General features: G+C 36.5%; 1 protein-coding gene across 1 annotated transcript in view; it reads left to right on the top strand.

The window, feature by feature from the left end:
- The window catches only part of SPON1 (spondin 1), a 200,039-nt gene that overhangs the window by 32,729 nt on the left and 144,695 nt on the right, over window positions 1-22,615 (top strand). The window contains exon 3 of the mRNA XM_037403029.1: window positions 6,509-6,642. Within this exon, the coding sequence (XP_037258926.1) occupies window positions 6,509-6,642 (134 nt within the window). The remainder of the gene's footprint in view (window positions 1-6,508; window positions 6,643-22,615) is intronic.

Genomic DNA, 22,615 nt, shown 5'->3' with positions numbered 1-22,615 from the left:
CCTATTCCTGGGGGGCCAGTAAAGCATGGCCACAGCATAGCCTTGCTGGGTGTCACCATCATCCTCACTGGTAATTATTCTGTTTTAGGGCTGCAGTAGGACAGTTTTGCTTCCTAATTCTTGGAACGGAGTTTTGAAAGTGATGTTTCTTCATTTTCATCTGACTAAGTGTTCATAAAATCTACCCCTTTTTCACATTTTTTTCATGCTTCCAAATATAAAGTATATTTAGACCGTAAGTGACTCCTGATTTCATTGAAAAGCACGTTCAGTCTTTTAGGTACTTCCTGAATATAATGAAAAAAAAACCCACCCCGAAACCACAAGTTAATGTGCTTGAACTGTTCAGCATGGAGTCTGCCCTCAGTAAATTTACTCTAGACTTAGGTCTAACTTGATTAAATTATATATCAAGGTGAGCCAAATGTCCTGTTTCTTTGAAACATAAGTTTTTGATTTTGCCCAGGATCCTCATACATCATTTCACATGTAAAAGGAGTTGTGTAGACTAAGCACAAGGTAGGAAGAATAAAGCTATTTGTCATGCGAGGCACAGAGTGACTCATTGCTTTTGTACAAAAACGTCACAAGAAGTTCCTTTACACAATTTACTTGTGCTGATGTGCCTGATCCTGCGACTCATTTGTTTGCTGTAATGCTTATGCCGGGGTGCGCTCTTGGGCAAGAGTTAGCTGGTGTATTTTGGATCACTGTGTGCCAAGGTGTGTAAAGCAACTTTGGTCTTCAGAATAATTTCTGATGAGGCTTGTTGGATAGTATTGGGTGTGTTAAGAAGCTAGAAACTTAGAAGAGGTTTCATAAGGTGATGCTATTTTCCTGATGGAACTTAATATTTACTTAACAGCCTTTTAAACTTGAAATGAGGATTTTTCTTAGCCAAAATAGCTACTTTTTAAAGAAAGTTATAGATATAACCCAGTGAGATCCATAGTGATGAGAACAGTGAGCTTTCAGTGCCTAATATAGTTTATCTGTTTGAGATTGTAAAAGTGTTATTTTATCTGGGAAAAGCTGGATTATCTGGCAAAAATACTAGTTGTATAGTCTGGTAAAGTAGCTTGAATTAATTTACCCAACTGTTTTCATGGAAATATTAATGTTACAGTCCACAAGAAAAAATCATGGGAAACGAAGATTAAACTTTGGACCTCGTAGTCCACTCTTAGTGACTACTTAGATGAAAACTGTATCAATTCACAACAATCGATGTTCATTCATCTCTCGGACAGCTTTTACTTAATTGCACATTTTCACTGTACAAGCATAACCCTGCGTAAGCCTTAATAATTCAACATTTTACAACATTGTTAACTATGGTTCAAACTCAAGAAAAATATACAATATAACATTTTAAATTTATAACAATAACTTAACAGCATTTAATCTGTATCTGTCAATATACAACTTTTCATATATACTGAATTAAGTATAGAAGAAATTGCAGTTTTAAGCTTTCCGTAGACAGTCTCCTAGGCAGGAAAGGCTGTTTAGTGTAAAAAGCTCCCAGTCTAGTGCTTTATCTTTAATGCCCTTCAGGTTCTCTTCACGTTGAACTACTTTCTTTCTGCTTTTGTTTGAATTGCACCTTAGAATAGACCCTGCTGTCTGTCCTACAACAGGTGTAATGTAGCTCTTAGGTCTGTTTAGCATGAAGATCAATATGAAGTACAGTATGACTGTAAGATTCTTGCTAGCAAAAATTTTTGGGACACTGTAATGCATAAGATTCTCATACAAGACTCTCTCAGTAGCTTTTTTTCCTTTTGATCATCCAACACAGCCTTTTTTGCAAGGAACACACTTTGCAAATTGTTTGTTTTAAAGAAGGAAAAGATAGTTGGACAGAATTCAAATACTTTTCTTAGAACATCTCATGCACAAATCAATTGTTTAGGGGTTTGGTGTCGTGTCCCGTGTCGTTTCCCCCCCCCCCCCCCCTTTTTTGGAAGGTGATTTAGAAATCCTTCATTGTTTTCCTCTTCTTTTGCTAATATACATTGAAGACTTGATCTGACTGTCTGGTATTACACCTTGTAGAATTGGAAGGGTCCTTTACCTGCCCCCACCCCATGATTCCAACTACCTCGTGCATGGGATGTAAAACAAGCAGGTAGATGGATGCACAGAGAGGCAGGTAGGTGGTGAGGCATGTAACTTGTGCTGATACTGCTTTCACAGAATTTACCATCATGTTATCTGATGCATTTAATCTTTAATTCATAAAATCTGTGATCAGGTAATAATTCAAGAAGTAAACTTGTTTTCCAGTTGCAACATTGTAGGACATCTATGTAAAGTTTGTGCTAGAAGTTACCAGAACATAGTGATAATCTACAAGTGCATTTTAGCAATGCCTTTGTTGAATAGATATGCTCACTTTTCTCCAGTGCTCCAAGGTATGGCTCGTTATCAGACAACTTCAGTCTTCTGGTGTGGTGTTAAAGATGACAAATCTTACTGAGAGCCCAGCAGTGCTTGGTGGTACTACACAGCTTTGAATCATAGTCTGCATCAGATTGGTTGCTGACACTGCAACCAATTCTTCTGATTCTAAGCCCAGACTCTGAAGGAACTACTGTGTCCTTTAGTCAAACAAATTGGTTACATGAAGCATATCTTTGAGGTAGTTTTTGTTTTTAAACTGACTTTGTACATCATTAGTTTTTCATTCCATATAATAAATAATCTGTTCTAGAATAATTCCTAAAGGCCAAGTATTATTGCCATTATGCAGACTCAATTTTTATAATGGAAAGTTTCCTCAAGGAGAAGATAGTTTTGCAACATTCTGGAAGTCAGACTCCATGTTACCTCTTCCAGAGAAGAAAACTGCCCACAAAATTGCTTATCTTGTGAACTTTGTGTGGGGTTTTTGTTTCATTGTTTTTTAAACTCAGTTGTTCCAGTAGAACACAGCTGTTTCAGTGGGTGGAAAGTGATAAATGACCCCATGGAAGGGGAAGTGGTGCTGAAGAACCTAGCCAGTGGTTTAAACTAAGGAAGTAGACACCAGGCAGTAGAGGATTTATGTAACTTCATCTCCTTTTGTACTTGATCCTTTCTTTGTGTTGTGTAGCATTTTTACTTTTTTTTTTTTTCCTTAAATATGTATACGAAATTAACAACAGACAGGACAATTGCCTGGTTTCCTTTATTTGACTACGTGTGTAGAAATCAGAAACAGACAGGAAGCTCTGTCACTCAGCATGAAATGTTCCAATTCTGAGAAAAGAAAACCACTTGTTCATGTGTTTAACAACTAAGCAGTTATCCAGTCCTACTTTTCAGGAACAGACAAAAATCATCCTCAATCTCATCAGTGTCTGGAATATGCAAAGAATGCACAACTGAGCCTGGAGGTGGTAAATTCTCCCTTGTAATGTCCCTACTTCCATGTTTCTAGATTTACCCAAGTTCAGATGAGTTCTACTTTCTGTGATACTCATTCAAATCTGGGTTAACTCTTGAGTCTTGTTCAGGATTTACACTAGTTCCCCTGAAGGAATAAATTAGTCCAATAATATTACAATCATAATGGGAAAAAACCCCTAAAATAACCACAAAACCCACACAGAAACTAAACAGAACGTTAAGAATTAATGCCATTGCATTTGTGAATTCGAAAGAATTAGCCACATAGAGATCCCCTGTCTGAGATCTCAGATTCTTTGGCCAAGTGCTTATTTTAATTTTTAGGATTTTTGTCCAACATGTTGTTAATTTACTGGCCTATTCCTGAAAGTGTAAGGCTTCCCATTACAGATAACCTGGGGTTTAGAAGCTATAATTTTACAAATGCTACATTTTAATCCGTGTTTCTTTTTCTTGCCAATTATTTCCTTCATGCCTATGTGGTCTGACTTGATTCCAGAAGAAAATTCAGGATTATATTATTTTTAGAGATTATGTATTTGCGTGCATGCACACGCCCCCCCCCCCCCCCCCCCCCCCCAGTTGGCCAGAGTACATTTGCTTTCTCCAGTGTTATGTGTGAGTGCAATAATATCGTCCAGCACTCTAAAATACCATGGAATACTATTGTATATGTAGTGAATCCATTCTGCATTGCCCATAAGAACTTTTTATAAAGACTCAAACCCCCATAGATATGGAAGAAAACCCATCTTTCCAACAAATATATTTGAGATGGGTTTATATTTATCTGAAGTCCTAGAATCTGGATAACTCCTCTGAATTTTATAAAATATCTTATAATAACTTTTTATTTAATCCTCTCAGATCAGTGGGCATTTGAGCTTTTCCAAGTAGTTTAGATGTTCTTTATTCTGTCAGCATTGGGAGTCTTTATTAAGAAAGCTTCTGTCTAATTTTTCTTCAAAGGAACTCTCTTTGAAGGACCTTATTCTTTTATGGTCAGGTTTTCCCAGGAGATACTTACTGCGTAAGTCTTCTTGCTTTGATGGTTAGTGATGCAGGAAATCATGATGTAGCCTTGAGGTTCAACCACTTCCTGTTCTTCCAGGACTATGTTCTAAAACACAACCAGAACTTTAAAATTATTTCATTAGAGACATCTGCGTATCTTGAGAACATTCATAACTTGCTGGGTTGCAGAAATTGTGTAGGCTATTTTGCAGTTTTCATCTGGGAAGAGAATATGGAACTAGTGAAACTTGTACAGTCATTTGCATTATTTCAATTTTTCTGGAAAAGCTGTCTTTTTTTAAGAACTTTCAGATGACGTTCTGAGGGCCCTTGTAATGGGAATTATCATGCTTTGATATAACGTACAATAACATTTTATTTTGTATGAGATAGTATTTTTTTTTCACTCAAAAACTTCCACCAGAATTAGGTTTTGATTGAAAATGAATTACTGAGAGATACGGATAAAAGGTCAATCAATATGGTCCTGAATATTGGGACAAGTAAACAGGTTTTTATCTTTACTTTACTGTTGCAGGAATAAGGCAGAAAGAATAAATACAGTTGATAGCCAAGATGGAATTGTAGACTAGGGATTTCTTGATTCAAATTAAATATATTATACTGCATCAAGTGAAAGGAGAAACTGTGGAGTGTGAGCTTAAGCCTACAGTAGATCCCATGCTTCCCATTAATAAAAATCTAGTGAAGTAGCAGCCGTACATATTGTGTTTAGTTACACAGATTCTACAAAGCATTAAAAAAGTTGAAAAATATTAATGGGTTTAGATTAACCTTTACCCTATTGCCCTGCTAAATATAGTTTCCCAGCACTCCTCTGGGCCAGTGTCCCTTTATTTTGCCATGGAAAACCAGAAATGTTTGTTGGCTCATCTAAAAATATTTGGGAATGCTGGCAGTATCACTGGGTGAGACAACACGTATGTCTGCTCACTAAAGTAGATCTGGTCAAACTTTAGATATTGCCACTTTTTCAGAATGTAAAATAGGGTGGGGTTTTTGTCAAAGTACTTGTTTAAAGTTCCATTTACTGCCAGAAGATTATTTTCTTAAATTGTAATCTGGTAAAACTGTGTGAGTTATTAGTACCAGAATTCTGAAAAATCTCCTTCAGAGTTGGGTCCTGTTATAAATTGATAAATACAACTTCTTTCTCAAAATGGTAAGGTTTGTAATTCATTGGCTAAATATGGACCCAATGTAGTGTGAATTGTGGCTTCATTGAATAAAAGCAGACCACTGAATAATTTTGAAGAGAAATGTAGCAATATCATAGCATTGCCTGTTTCCAAATAAAATTTGGCAGCTTCTCATGAATTTTTTTTTTTTGAGATCTGATAAACAGAAGGTTTAAAGTATGATCCATGAAGTACATATGTAGTGAGAAAGCTATTTGGTCACAGACACTTTTGAGTAAAATCCTTAGAACACCACAGGTACCAAAGCAGCCTATCTCATTTTGTATTGACATAAACCACTTAAACCCTTCTGTTAAATATCAATCAATCAGAAAAGCAAAAATGTGTGCAGATTGGACTAAATAATGGTCTCTGAATTATAGACTATTATGATTCACGTACTACCTCTTTTGACCTGGATATTCTTTTGATACCCTAAGAGTAGTACTGTTTAAAGAAAGGTTATCTTAAAAAGCTAACAAAAAAGTAAACAGACTGACTCCCCTTTTTCTTTAACATGTTCCATCTTCCTAACCAGTTCAAATAATATATTAAAAAGTAGAATTAAGCATCTTTTATTATTTTCAGTTCATTAATATTTATAGGAAGTTCCAGTAATCAGGATCTACCAAAAAGGTTATTTGCAGACATGCTCAGAAAAGACAAACTTCTGTTCACCTAGAACTGAATTATTCTTCTGTCTTTGTTTTGTGGGCTTGATGCTTTCATTTCAGTGAGTGATCTGCATGTTACAAATACGTTTACAAAAGTAATGCTGAGCTAAGCAGAGAATATTCTAAGTAATCCCAGTGAAGGAAAACATGAGCTGACAAAACATATTTGAGAGGTATTGGCTATGTCTGTCCTTATATTGCTACATTCTTCTTTTTATGCTTCCTTAGATCATAGATGAGGAAGAAACACAGTTCATGAGTAATTGTCCTGTTGCTGTTACCGAGAGCACGCCTAGAAGAAGGACACGCATTCAAGTGTTTTGGACGGCTCCTCCTACTGGTACAGGCTGTGTAATTCTGAAGTAAGTATTTTAAGGTATATTAAACTAACCATTAAAGTTCAGTTACTAATAAATCTAGTATTTATTAGATTAGGAACTATTGGAGTTCTTAAATGCTTTTTTCTCCTTTGACACGCTTGACCAAGGATAGTTCTACTTGAACAGTTACATGTTGGGGACTTGAAAGACCAGATTTTCAAAAGTTACCCCAAGCCTTCGGTAACTGTTGGCTTGGTAACCCTAATTGGACTTGGTAGGCTATCAGGCATTTATTTCACTTAAGCATATAAAAATACTGAATCTTTAAGATCGAAATTGCATCCATCTGGTTGAGATTCAAGTAAAAAACATGCTCTTAGTTGAGGTGAATACTAAGAATGTTCTGTAGAGTCAGGATTTTCTAAATGGAGATTCATCAGTAAAACCAGATATATTTTTTTAGGGGTGAGTGCTTTCATTTTAGAGCTGGTGATCCTTTACTGATGTTGTCCTATTATTTCTACAATCTGTTTCTAAAGCGTGCGTATTCATGCTTTTTAAGCAATAGACAAAGGTACCATTATGTAGGTGCACTTCGCTTTAGGGCCACTTATTTGACTGTAGAAACTTTAGGTCACTTCTTGCTATGAAGAGTATCAGAGGGAAATGCCAGAGAACCAGAAGAGTCCTGTCTCTTAAGATTTTGCTTGTCATATTTAATAGGACAGATTAGTGAAACATGCATGGACAAGTCTGATGTCTTTGCTTGCTTTGAATCTGTCTGGGATAAGCTTTTGCAATTGCTAAGATGTGCCCTGCAGTAGACCAAAGAATTTCAAAGAATCTTATCAGTACTGAGGATGCCTTTAGAGGCACAAACCACTTCTAGACTTTTAAGGAGATGCTTGTGTAAAGGTTGTGCTGAAGTTCAGACAAATGTGTTATTAAAATTGCAACTGATTTCTGAAATCAGTTAGGCTACAAATGTAGCCTATGTACTATGTAGAAATGTAGTTAGGCTACAAAATCGCTACCAGCAAAACTGGTCCATGGCTGCTCTCCTCTCACTCTGTGGTTCGCTTTCTTCTTTTGCCGATTGCCACAAAAGGTAACGACCCTTTTCTTCCAGGTCTGTGAGGCTGACCTACCCCAGCCCTGACACTGGCTGAGGAACAGTCTCAAGTCTTTGGCAGTGAGCTTCTGCTGCTGCCTCTCAGTATCAGCGAAATAATTTTGTTTAAATTATGTGTTTTAATATGTACGGAAGCAGTTCAACAATACACTTGCAGTCTTAAGCTCAGGAGAGACAAGTGTACATTGGACTGCAGGAAAACTGTGAAACCTGCTGCTTCCTGGATGGTGAGACACATTGTGTGTTGAAGTTTGAGAGTTCCTTGAGCAATCAAGAAGATTTTTTCTGGTGTTGCTGGGCTCTGTTTATCAGTAAAGCTATTTACTTTTCTCCTCTGGACTGCCTCCCTCTTAGCTGTGTTGCAAATACTACTTAAGGCACTTACTGTGTATATAGATACAGTATACAGTATAATAATAATAATGTGATGATGTTTTGCACACGCTTTTAAAGACACAAGGTTTAAACTTTAATCCAATAATGATATGCAACAATAGAAGTTGATGGATTTTTTTTTTTCCTTATTACTGTCTTAAGCAGAATTGCCATCACCCCCAAAAATGAAACAATATTTTTCTCACTGCAACTTAAACATCTGTGGCTGAAGTTGATTCAGGGGCCTGCCTGGGTCTTGTCAGCAAAGGAATGTAGTAAAGTACCACCAAATGCAGGAACCTTGATAAATGTTTCTTCTCCCTCCTCTCAGCTGATCAAGTCACGCTGGATGTTCAACACACTCTTATTTTTACACTGTGAATACTCACATTATTGCAGAAAACTCAAGAGAGTCTCTAAAAATTAAGACAGAACTGCAGTTCTTATGTTAATATGGACAAAAGTATGAAATTGTTGCTGTCTTAAAGAATGTGAAGAATAAATCAGTGGCATAAAACCTTCTCGGACTGCCGGATGACAACAAAACAATGAAGTGTCCATATAGAGTTTAGCTGACTGGCAGCAGTTCCCATAATCTGTTTGGGCAGCTAAAAGAACATCTTAGAAATTGAAGTTCATAGGGAAAAGAAAAAATTTTGGGGGTATGACCATCTATTTACACTGCATTGTGGGTATTCTAGGTGTGTATGTGCTGGTGAAAGTGAAAGTTGTAAGGTACTTTCCAGTAAAAATTATGTGAAAAATACAAACTTGCCTCTCAATGGCTGCTTTATTGACCCCAGAGGGTAACTGGTCCGCTCCCCAGGACAGTTCAAAAAAAGAATGAAACAGTGACCCTCATTAGGAATTGCTGATGCCAGAAATTAACATCATAATGTGGTGTTTGTGCTGCAGTGCAGCCCTCAATGGCAGCATACGTGGCAATCACTGGTGTGGTTCTGGCAGGAACAACATTTACATTTTTTCTTTTGTATGTAAAGCTTTGACCACATCTAAATTAATAGTTTACAGTCAGCATCCTTTATAAACCTCCCTTATGGTCAGCTCCCATAGAATAGCATAGAAATGTTGGATGCAATCTTTAAGTGTTATGTCATTTGTGAAAGCTGTAATGATACGATAAAAACAGAAGTCTAAAAGCAGTTATTGTTTTAAATATTTAAGTCCAAAGTCATGGAAAAATTCTGAAACCTTGAACTTTGGAGGAAACAAAAGCCTTCTGTATTTTTCTTTTTTTTCTGTGTGTAATAGTGTGCAAATAGTTTTTTATTATCAGTATGTATCTATTTCAATCCTTGGAGACTGTCTGGTCATTTTCTTTCAGATTTCCAAAACAGAATGGCAGTATTTTGGAGCTTGTTCTGAATCATAAGGATATACTTAATCCTTTTCATTATGTTCTTGTCTACTGACTTCAATATACAGAAAAGTTAAATGTAGTCGCAAGTTAAACATAGCTGATCTGTAAAATCTTGTTATTGTTTTAGTGCCAAATATTTGGGTTATTTTTAAACTTATAATTGTATAATTAAGTATAGAGGCTTCCAGGAAGTTTTTGCTGGACTAATGGTGAGGGGTTTTGGACATTTATTTTTTCCATGGTTTGTGAAGTCTGATACCTTTTGATATAAACACCTGATTGCACACATTTGGCTAGGAGTCTTCTCAGTGCTTTCTAGGAATAGTTCATGTGATCGATTTGGTTTTGATAAGCATAAACTGACACAGAAAAATGGTAATCTGTAGCTCTAGGGTTCAGTAAGGGATGCTAAGTAAGTCTTTTGGCATCAGCACACATGTGTAATGCTGGCTTCTTCTGTGACCGCAAAATTCAAAGTTTAGGAGAACAAATGTGAATTCAACTTATCATTCCTACTTTGCTTTCTAAAACATCTTTCTGTGTGAAAGTTTAGAATTGGGGAAGGAAAAAAAAAAAGAGGGAAATGGATTAACATATGATGTTGCACTGTAATTGCTTAGTCGAGAATAATTCATCCATTCTCTTCATTCCTACTAAGTGATGACAGTGAAATAGCCTAAAGGTTCAGATCCTTCCAGACTCTTCATTGAAACTGCCAGCGTACAGAATGCGCTTCAGGAATGCAAGCAATTGCTGAGGCTCTGTTTGTCCAAACATTTAAGCCTATGCCCCAGTCTCACTGAAGACATAAGACAGAATACTGCTTAGATGGTACACGCTGCTTGGGAGACCCTCAATCTTTACGCCCTCTTCCTATTTGCCTGATGTTTGCTAGGAACACTGTATAGCTAAATCCAATTATAGGAAGGTACACAGACTCCAGCGTTACCAGCTGTTAAAATGATTTCTGCAGAGGGATTAAATGGAGAAACAGCGTATCACTTTGGGGATGGCCCCAGATACTGCAAGACAATTTTAAGCACCTTGATTTTTAGAATGACCTAATGGAAATAGAATGCATTGTCAGCTGTGAGATAGCCCAGTCAGCCTCACCACAGCGTTAGGTGCTTGACTAGAAAGTTTTGCTGTGTGGAACAAAGTTATTATAACAACATAAATCAACAGAATGCGCTCGGATCTTAGCAACCAGGATTCGCTTGGCTGCCTCAGCATCTGTGCTAGCTTCAGAAGCTCCCCAGATATCAGCATGAGCAGGGAAGTGCTTACAATAATATTTTTCCTGTTTGTATGGTTAGAAATACCTATTTAGACCATTCCGAGCTTTCATGCTGTGCACAGTCTACTTGTTTCTGTGTTCACAATGCAACATTTAGTCTTTCTATCCCTGTATATTTTCCCTTATTTCTTGTGATTGATTGGACGCCAAGGTGCTATGTGGAAATATGGGAGAAGCAGGTCATTTCCTTCATCTCCTGATAAAAGTTTCTGTTCTAAAACTTATTTACTAGATTTTTGGGATTTTCAGAATGCATTGGCTCTCTAGTATCTCTAAAACCTACTGTTAAAACGTTCTTGAGATATTTATAATTATTTTTGCTATGTGCAATTTCTATAAAAATAATCATATAGACAATTGAGCAGTGGCAGAGCCTAGTGGCATTTATATAATCACATGGAAGTAAAGAAATTTTCTGTAAAAAAAAAAAAAAAAGGCTAAAAGAGATTTATCTAGTTCAACAAGGACAGTCTTAAATATGGATTTGAATTCCTGATTTGCACCATTGATAGAGAAAAGATAATAAAAGTTTATCAAAAGTTTCTTGGCAGTGATGGAGAATCACCTCTTTTAGGCTGCTTTTAGCCCCAGATTTCCAGGTTCAACTGGTTAGTTGTGTTCTTCAAGATAGTGTCTCTGTTCAGTGTGCTACTGAGCAGGTAGGTAAAGGTTTGATGTGTGATGGAAAATACAGAACAAATAGTTTTCTGCAAACACTTTTAGAATTCTTTAATATAAAACAAGAGTGAAGAAAATTTTGAAAATTGTCTTAGCTTGTCACATTAAAATTTCATGGTAGGGAGAATCTTGTTAATATCCAAGTTGATTAAATCTGTCAGCTGATGTAGATTTCATGAAGAAGCAAGTATTGCTAGATGGTAATTATCTTGGCATTTGGTGGTTTTTGCTGAGCCTGAGATTAGTTGTTACTGTAGTAAATGATGGCCACATACAGACAAGTTATATTCAATTTACCATTTAGAAAAGAAGCCACAGTTCTCTGGTTGGCTCATGGAATAATCGGCTTCTCAGGCAATGGACGTGACTTGTATGGGAAATGTAACAAAAGTTCTTGCTGCCAAGTTATTTATTTCTGCTATACATCTAATCCTTAAACAACCACCAAATTAAAGTCTGGTATCTGTAAACAGTGTTTATTACTACTTGCAGAAATTCACTGTACTCGTCATGATGTCTCTGCTGATTGTTTCTGAAAATGTTTTCTGAGCCATCTCCAGGGAAATATTTTATAATTCCAGGAAAAGTGTGAAACTTATTGTTTCTCTTCATATTTAATTATCTTCATGATTGTAATTACAATGGGCTTTGTTCGTATGTAGTCAGAAGGTAGAGGAATTTTAAAGAATTTGTGGTCTTCCAAATAAAAAACTATGATATATTTAGTATATCAGGTATCTATTGGCAAAATCTTTTAGGTAGTTGTATTATTGTAGCAAGGCTATCACACCTATGAGGAAAACTTCATTTCTAGTACATGCGTCTACACCTTGGATACAATAGTTTCCAGCCTCCATGCAGATACTGGAAGTACTCTTGCTCTTCAGCCTTCAGCGCTCTGAGAGCGACTGAACTCCAGCTAGAGCTTTTTGAACACGTGCTGTTTGATTCCATGTAACTTCAAGCATTATATTTATTCAAGTCACTTGGCATCTCACTCAGAGTAAACACTACACTGAAATGTGATGTTGGAAAAACTAAAAGAGGAACCAAATGTCACAAAAATCCATGAGTTCCTAACTACATTTACATACTGAAACTGTCTTGATACACAGCCAGATCTCTTCTCTCTACATTCAAACTCACGATGAGATCCAGCCAGGCAGTCCTTAGGCCAGAAACAGAGCACAAGGCGTTTGGAAAACAAAACCCCAAAACCCACAAAACACAAGGGCAGCTCCATGGTGTGTAAATTAATACATGACCAACTCAGTAACACTGTCTCAAGAAAAGTGTTTCTGACCATTTCAAATTTGGCATTTCTGATAATGAAATGTGTTTCAGAATTAATGTTTCTTACTAAAAGTGTTGATGTTATGATTCTCTATCACAAAGACAAGTTGCACAAATTTACTCCTACCAGAAAGAAGTTCCAGTTGTTAACGAGCTACAGAGTGGGCCTGCGTCTGTAGCTTCCACGCACACAAAGGAGTCTGACTGTGCTGCTTCTGAAATTATTGCCAGTCATATAAAAGGAACATCTGATAGATGATCACAGAGTTGAACTTAAAAGAAAAAAAAGGTGTATCTTAGTTACCACTGAGGTATTTGTGTGTTACTTTTCAGGCTTGTCCCAGATTTCTTGTCAGTATCGATGAGGTGGCAGAAGGAGGAGTGGGGCAAGTTTGTACGTTATTCAGGTTGCTAGGCTAAGGTGATTAAGCAGTATAAGTACATTCTTTGCTTCTTTCTCATACTCTCACTGCCAAAACATTTTCTTTTCTTTTTTAGGCTGTAATTACCCAATATGTGCATTTTTCCTTGATTTTCTGGGATAATTACCTGAGTAATATGTAGCTCAAGTCTTTTTCTATATGCTTAATTGGTTGTTTCTTTAAATGCTTTACATGGGATGTATTCTTTAAATGCATCCTATTTGTTAAAAAACATGAAATATGATGACTTTACATGCTCCTTTAGGACTCCTGAATACTCGTGCGTTCTTGAAAAAGAGATTTGTGGATTTGTGCTTATTGCAAAATACCGCTATTTTGAAGCAGATGAGCTACTAGTACATAGTGGAAGATCTATGAGGAGTTCACTGTAAAATTGTTCCTCTAAATATTCAAAGTTAAAAAACAAACACCCCCCCACTCCCCGCTTGTTTGAATTGGATATAAGCTTGTTATTCAGTCTTTTCCATTTCTCCTTTCAGTCTTGTGCAATTGTCCAGCTACTTACATCAACAACTTTACCTGGCTTTTATTAGAATACTAATACATGGTCAGAGCACAGTTATAAAGCATTTACTGAAAGATTTCCATTATGGCTAAATATAATGGCCAAGGAAAAATAGAGAACAATCTACCTTCCTTGCCTAGCAAGAGCTCTCAGTAACAATATGCTGTTTATGGAACAATAGAACATAACTGTTCTCATATTATAAATAGCTATTTTCATTTTCTTAGTAGTATTAATGTCTTCTGCATGCAGAGAAATGATCAAAATTCCTATACAAATAACTTAAAAATAAAAAAATCCTTGTCTTCCAGTTAACTACTGCATGACAAGAGCAGTAGCTTCTGAACTTCATTTTTGATAGAGATAATAGCAGTATAGCTTAATATTTCTTTGTACGCAGCTTAAAATATTTTTTGTAGACGCTTTATGCATTTCTACACAATTAAGATAGCAATCTAAGATATTTCTAGAAATCCTAACATTCCTTAGAACAAATACAACCCTTCATGTATAGAAAATGTAGTAATTTTCCATATACAGTTCTTTCAACCTGCTTTAATTTTCCCCCATTCTTCACTTTTAGGATTTGGTGTGACAGCATTGTGCAGAGCTTTAAATGGCTAGGGACATAGATTGGAAGTGAGTAGATTTGGGTTCATTCTTGTCTTTCATACTGGGTTATCATATACAGCTCAACTCATTTCTCAATGCCTCTGTTCTCTCAAAAGCAACTAGAGGCCTGTGACTCTTCATAAAACACTGCAAGATAGAAAAGATTGTGTTAGCATTGCACTATTCTAATTCCTTAAAGACAATGTCAATGTTTTCTTTGTCCAGCTATTTTAAAATCATTTCTTACAAAATAAAAGGACAAAAAAATAAACTTTGCAATGTAACCAACAGTCCTATATTTAATTTTTAGGCTAAAAATCTACAGTTTACTTGTATTAAGAAGGAAAAACATCCTTCTGCATTTCTATACAGCTTCTATATTTATAGCAGTTCTAATATTAGATTGCAAAAATTGACATTTGCATTTTAATATATATAGTAGCAGCCCCCTGGATCTACTGATGAAACACATCTACATCTAAACCAAAAATCCATTTCACTTTCTTTTTCTCACAGATTTAATATTGTTCCTTTAACTTCACAGTGGAAGCACATGAATTTGGAGTGTTGTAAATGGATTTTCTTGTAATTTTGTGTTCTTCTAAATAATCTTTTTTACAGCACAATTAATATAGTAATCCTATAAAATCTAGCTAGATTCATTCATATGCTGTTTTGTTTGCAAAGATGTCATGTTGCAAAGCAGCTTAATCATTTTGCTACTGAGAGATGGGTCTGTTCCTTAAGGAGTGCAAAGCAATGGAAACACAATGAAAAAAAGAAAAGAGTAAGGAGAGGATGATGGTCTTTCCTCTAGTGATAGGGGGAATCTAGTTATGGCTTTATTATGAAGGATATTTTTCACTGTTTCACACTGTACCTTGAAAATGCCTACGATAATTTAATATTTGAAAAAATCAGTATTATGGCACATTTTGTGATAAATGCAAGTAACGTGCAGTTACTTTCATTGGTCCATATGGTTGGTTTTTTTGCACAAATAGTTGCATTTTTGTAAAACAAGTTGTTCTACAAAAGTAAAAATAAAAAAAAGTATCTTTATGTGCAACGTGGTAGGAATGCAGGCATTAAAAAAGTACAGCACACTCCTAAGACACTGATAAAAGTTCTTTTTTTGTTCATCATTGAATTTTCTCCACATTTTCTTGGGAAAAACTGCAACTAAGAATAATAATTAAAGTGAACAGCTGACAGAAGCTCAAACACAGAATTTACCAGAAGTCAACTGTATTCTCATTTGGTACTTAGCAAAAATATATGGAATATTTAAAGCTTTCAGATTTATTTCTTACCAATTATACATGCTGATTTTCTTTAGCATAGAGAAGCTATTGCAAATGATGTTAGAAGGGACTCTGGTGAAATACTGAAGTCATACTGCTGTCAGACAGTAAAAGACAATAGGATGAACTATGGTTGAGTTTCCCCTGTACGCCTCGATTCTTCTTAAAGGTGGAGCCTTGGCAGTCCCAGTAAGGAAGTGGTGCCGGTACTAACCTGTCGTTGCTACTGGTCTGCTAAAATGATTCCTCTGATGCCCTTTATTCTCAGGTGCTGCAACCCTCTTTTCAACCTGTGCCTTCCTCCAGTCTTCTTTTCTCTAGGCTATTCAACCCCAGCTTCTTCCATCTTTTTCTCCTTCTAGATATCTCATTGTTCTCATTTGGTCTTCTCTGAACTATATCCTTGAATTGTGGCACCCCAAACTGGGCATTGTAATCCTGCAGTAACACAACTCCCCATGGTCTTAGACAAAGCACTTCCACTGAAGTGTTTGCTGTTTTTCATAAAATAACATTTATTTGTGTCCAACTTCTGATCCACTAGACTTCCTTCATCCTGCCTATCAAAAACTTCTCTTCTTGGCTTTTCCCTTTCTGTCTTTGTGCAAGTAATTACTCTTATCTAAAACTAGAACTTTGTGTTTAACGTTATTTATTTACAGCTTGATACTCTCTGCAGTCAGTAACTTGTTCTCTATTACATTGTTCAAGTTATTAATGAAAATATTGATGCATTCATAACCACACAGAACTTGAAACTCTTTAGTGAGTTCCAGCTGAGTTCTAAACATATAAAAAAGCAAATTGATTTAAATAGATGAACTTTGCTGTCTAAAAAATCCTGCCATCTAATCATGATGTAAGTAACATGTATGCATTTAAAGTAGAATTTAAACTAGTTTGAAAAACTATGCTAGTTTGATATATCTGTGTATTTAGAAATCTAAAAAATGTATGAAAAATATCAAGAAAATTTTTTTGTTAGGTAGTATTTTATATTGACAAAATCTGTATTGGAGAAGGATAAATCCTCAAAGAGTGATTACATCTATTTACATATCCTGGAGAGAAAATGCAGAAGGATTTAAGATGTCTAAGGAGGAAAGTTCTCTGAAGTATCTTGCACTGAAATCTGATTTTGTCTGAATTTTGCTCCCAGTAAGTGGGGGAAATAAAACAGTAAAAATATGTATTTCTGACTAAGTCTCTGGTAGGGTCTGTATTTTCATAAATTTCAAGTAGTGTGATGGAAAAAAAACCACCTCTAATTTTCTTGTTGTTTGCTGTTTGTAAATGAAAATCATTGTTAATTTCGGAGCCTGACAGCTGTAGAACATTTGCCAATAGGCAGCAGCTGTCAGTAGCACTCCAGTTTATTTTGCAAACAGATGTTTAATTTGACTTCAATGCCATTGTCAATTTTTGAGGGGAAACACAGAGAGGAAAGGAATAGAAATAATCATGATAGTCATAATTTGATTTCCTTTCAAAACATAAAGAGGAGTCACTATTAATGACATCAAAAGTGTTTTCATTTTTTATTACTGAATGTTTTAAATCAGTTTGGTTTTTTTTTCTATAACGGCATGTACTGAAATTAAGCTTTCTCAATGCATGGTAACTCATGTTAAGGAAGTGTCAGGAACTGAAGGCATTATTTTAATGTAGTATGCTACATTTTATAATACACATTTATTTACGAATCAAAATGTAATACTCTTTGTACAGTTTACAGATAGAGTTCTTTGTCTCTATATTAAAGCCATGGTACCAGTGAGCCCACGGTCATAAAAAAAACATAATGTTGTTTACTGGAGTATAATAGTATTCTCATTTCACATCAATGGAAGTGAAGGGCAAATTTGGTCCAGTAATGATGAAATGAGATAATGAAAAAGCTAAGTAACATAATGTAGTTCACTTTTAATTTTAAAAATTTAATTTTAAAAACCAATGATTTTATCCAGTATGTGCCCAGTGACTGGAGGCTTTAATAAAACGTGCTGTTATAATATCTTGGCAAGATCCTCCGTTATTCAGAATGTCTAGAGAACCAGATGAGAGTTGAAATTAGCAGTGTATGGTCTTAGTCCTATAAAACTTTGGCAGTTCTTACATGTTACAAGGTCTAATTTAAATTAGTCATAAAGGTGGCACATCCTACTGGTCATTTACTCCTTTGCAGTACAATCTGTTCAGGTATTTCAAGATGGTGTTTCTATGAGGCTATGTAAGCAAACCTGCAGTTAAATTTAAGAAGCTATACTGGCTATGCCTTTTGTATGAAATTTTCTATGAAAGCAAAATTTTTCTAGCATGCTGAGTTTAGTATTTGCTGAAACGTCTGCATGTCCACAAAAAACCTAGAACGGCTCTACACAGCACAGTTTACAGTTAAAAGTTCAAGTGCAGCTATATTTCACTACGAAAGGCAAATGGCTGAATTAACAAAGTGTCTGATTCTGCCATCTTTACTTATATTGAACAGTATTTAAATTCTCATGTGGATTGAAATATATTAACTGGAGTCTGAATGATACATTATATCAATAAAGGTCTCAGAACCTGAACATGGTATTTATCTTGATTCTTTTTTTTTTTTCAGTTGAAGTACCACAAAATCAATTCTGATCTGTTTCCTTAAAGGAGCAGCTCCATGTGTTGTTACAATTCTTTAGAAATTATGAAAGAAAAAACCCCAAAAACCTAGAAAAGGAATTGTTCTTTATGTAAACTGTTGAATTGATTCTTGTCTTTCTACTTACCTGTTTGGCACTTGTTTGAAGGGATTTTTAAAAGGATTGAAATATTAGATTCAACCAATAATTGAGCAGGCCATTCCTTTCTTTTCCTTGCAGTAATTAGATACCCACTTTTTCTATCTTTTCTATGTCATTAGACATGCATTAGGTACCTTTGCTATATGAACAGCAGTAGTCTGAATGCTTTTTGCTCCACTTTCCTGAAGAGATGGATTTGTTGCTCAGTCAGTTCACTGCTTCAGCAGAATGTGGTTTAAAGCCTTGCAATGCGTCAGAAAGCACACTTGATTTCTTTAACGGTTTCTGAGGTTTCATTTGCTGCAGGAAGGAGAGGCTTGTAGGGGCCTGTGTCTAGAGAAGGAATTGGCTCTGTTCGTTAGGATAATGAGATTGATGCTCGCTCACTGCACAGACTGTATGTAGCCTGGTGATAACCTTAATATGTACCAACAACTCATTTAAGTTCTACAGATTACCTATCATGTTTCTTCCCATAGATTTCTCTGGAAACGGCATATATGGTTGTTCTGTACGTAGAAAAAAGGGTGTGCTCTCTCGTGATACAATTACCTTGCAGTTGTTCGCTGAGGTAGATATGAGACAAGGAACTTGTATCCAAAAATAGAAAAAAGTTCCACACTGCAGAGAGGATGCCATGTATTGAGGTACCACCATTTCATGAAGGTTCATAAAGAAATTGTCTAGTTCGCCAGAGTTAATTTAGATAACAAATACTAATGAACAAGCATTTATCTAATTTCTCTGAATAAATTGTGGGCAAAACTTTGTTTTCAATTCAGTGAAGAATCACAAATAGCTTGCCAGTTTTATAGTAGTAGTAGTCTGTATTTCTGCCACACACAGTTCTACTCACAAAGTACTAAATACGTTCTGGCAAGTAAATGAAATAAACTCATAAAGAGGTGGCAAATTTCAGAGATAATCAGATGTGTGTTTTCTTCATTTTCTTTATCAGTAAGCCACTTGGCTCAGCAAGAATTAAGTTTTAAGTGCTGTCCTTATAATTTTCTAGTTTTCTAGTGGCTACTCGTGCATCAGAAGAAATTCAGGCTCTGATTCTTTTCTGATTATGTGAAACTGAAGTTGGTAATTGATTTCAGTAGGTCAGTCCTCAGTAGACTGTCATCTCACAGTCAACAGCAGCATAAGATTGCAAGGCACATCTAGATTTTCAAAATACCCTCAACATCATTGCATCTGATAATTGTATGTTTTTGATTTTCAAAGCATGTATTTTTTGTCTCATTTTCTGTGTAAATGTTTGGTGGGGGCAAACGACTGCCTTCTATAAAAGGCAAAGTCAGGTAGGTATACCTTTATAATTTTGTCTTAAAATCAGGAGATTTTTCCTTGTTGCTTCAGTTTTGAACCTAAACCAACTATTGGAAAAGTTTAAATTGCGCTGCTTGGGTGCCAATCTCAAAATCATAATCGATTCACCTATTTCCTATACACATATCGGAAGGAGCACCCCTGCTTGTCTCTACAGTGTCTGATCCCTTGCTCTGTTTCCTCCTGTATCTCTAATCGCACTTGGTGTATGTCAGTTTACCTACTTTAAAACATCTTCCCCTCAGAGTTTCTAATGAAGTATCTAATTAACTGCACTTTTTGTTCCAAATAAAACTGGTAGGGCTGGATTCCAGTTCCTAGTCTATGCCTGCTTCTCAAAGCTGCTAATAAGGAAGGGTAATTTATCATCTTAATCCTTTCCATTACTACTTACTACTGTTCACAATGTGCCTTTAAGAGTTCTATTCATGTGCTCTGCTTGCCCTGATGAGTGAGGGAGATACAGACTGTGTAGCTTTTGCTTAATCCCTGGTCCTTTAAGCATAGTTGTAATCACATCCTCCGTGAAATGATGACCTTTGTCTGGGCCAACAAGACTGCAGGAGCCCCACAGAGACAAAAGGCTTTTTGTGATAAGACATGAGGAAACGGCCTCAAGTTATGCCAGGGGAGGTTTAGGTTGGATATTGGGGAAAATGCCTTCACCAAAAGGGTTGTCAAGCACTGGCACAGGCTGCTCAGGGAAGCGCTTGAGTCACCATCCCTGGAGGTGTTTAAAAGACATGTGGTTGTGGCGCTTTAGGGACATGGTTTAGTGGTGGACTTGGCAGTGTTACGTTAATTGTTGGACTCGGTGATCTTAAAGGTCTTCTCCAACCTAAACGATTCTATGATACTGATGGGGTTTTTTTTTCCCTCTCCTTGTTGCTGGATGTTGTTTTATAGAAAAGGCTTCAAACCACCTTGAGGAGGAATCGGTCACTTCCAAGTAGTTTCATTACCCCAGACTGTTCTGGAGAGCTAATGTATATAGTCTATATGAAATCACATCCACAGTCTGACAACTCACTGCTGCAGCACAGATATGACTAGACTTTTTCTTGCCCTTCCTATGCATCTCTTGGACAATTTTTTGTCAGTTTCCTAACACCTGTTTCTGTACCTTTCAACATGGCTATTTCCGTAACCCTAGGAGTGTTTTTCTTTCATGTAGCGAGTTTAGCGATTATTCTTTCTCCATTTACTTTCTTAACCCTTTTGTTTCTGCTGTGCCCTAGTAACAGCCATTACTGTTTACTTATATGTCGCAGGGCTGCTGCTGCTTCTTTAGCTGCTGAATCTCCCTTACCATCCCTTTCAGCTTCCTAATCCTTATCCCTTTGAGCCTTTAGATGCCTAATTCACAACTGATCCCTATGGCCATTCCCATGCTTATAAATCTCTTCTGCACCAGCCCTTATTCAAAAATATATGTCACCCGGTCTTCACCTTCTCCTAACCTAGTCAAACCTCCAATATTGTATTTCCTTCACAGAATAATCTGAATCAGGTAAAATCACAACCTACTTAGCCTTTTGTTGTCTTTAAACTTAAAGAATTACTGTAGTCTGTTTGCGGGGCTGAGCTGCTTAGAGCGCTCCTGGTACGTTACCCTGTCCGGGGTCAAGGCATGCATGCCCTGGGCACCGTTTCCATCTGTACGCTTTGAAATTTCACCAGTGAGCCAAAGGTGATTTGTGCTGTAACTTTGTCCTGAAATCATTCAAAATCTTCCTCAATCCCATGTGTAGGTGTTATTTGCGAATGACCGGGCACTGACATTCTGCTCCCATATTGATTAGGGCACAATAATAGAGAACAGGTTACTGAAAGTTTCTGAGGCTTACCTGTGGTTCGTTAATATTAATGTCCAGAGAGCAATAGAAGTATTGGAACTAGTGCTTCTTGTCAGCGATGCTGGCAGAGTATACTTTAGGAGTCATCTTACTTGCATCACGATAGGGGCAGTACCTGTGAATATTTCACTTGTGTTGTCCGAGCAGCTGCTAAGCATTCCCAGACATAGACTGAAGGGCACAGCTCTGGTATAGGTGTTTTTATCTATTGGTAGGTTACTGGGGCTGGCTTGGTTTTTTATCTGTTGTAGCAAAACTTCTACCAGTGCTACTGGTGTGGCAACTAATCTGACACAAGAAGGTTGTACGAATTTGGCATTTCTAGGGATGAAGCAGGAAGAGCAAAACCCCTGCTGTACAGATTCCCTGCTACGGCATTCTCTAAAATATCTGTGTACCAAAGCTTTGCAACAATATTTGTACAAATTCTTACTGCAACTAATTTTTGCAACCAGAACAGTTCTATGAACTGTAGGTGCTACCATAACACTGTCTTCAGCCACAAACTTGTTGCCGCAGATACAGAACAAAGAGTAAGAGGAGAAGCTTGGCGAAAACCTCTCTAATGATGTAGATTTCATGATTTAATTTGATCATTCTTTTATAATTATGTGTTGCATGAGCAGAGTGGTGTTTCAGCTATTTCTCAAATGCAATTTGAATGTACCTTCTTCCCATGATCTGTTCCTTCAGAATGAGGGAAGTAGAAAAGATACAATCCCAACCCTTTTATCTTTACTGGTCCTTTCTTTTCTTTCGTTTCTCTGCACGTGTGTCTTTCAGTGTAAACAACCAGTATCTCCTGGCATTAGCTGTCCGAATATTCAGTAGGCTGCCATCTCAGCTGCCAGCAAAAGCTCTTAGAAAAGCCCAAGTAGAATAGGTTTAGTTGTTATAGGTATTAATTCTTGAAAGCTGAAACGTGTGTCTTGGCTGCACTACAGAAATGGCAGATCTCTTCTTCTGATGCTTCCAGTTCCGGTGGATTTGTGGTATCAGACTTAACCTCAAATACTAAAGGTTC

Source organism: Falco rusticolus, chromosome 10 (assembly GCF_015220075.1).
Source record: "Falco rusticolus isolate bFalRus1 chromosome 10, bFalRus1.pri, whole genome shotgun sequence".
NCBI classification, from domain to species: Eukaryota; Metazoa; Chordata; class Aves; order Falconiformes; family Falconidae; genus Falco; species Falco rusticolus.
This window is presented reverse-complemented; position numbering and strand designations above follow the sequence as displayed.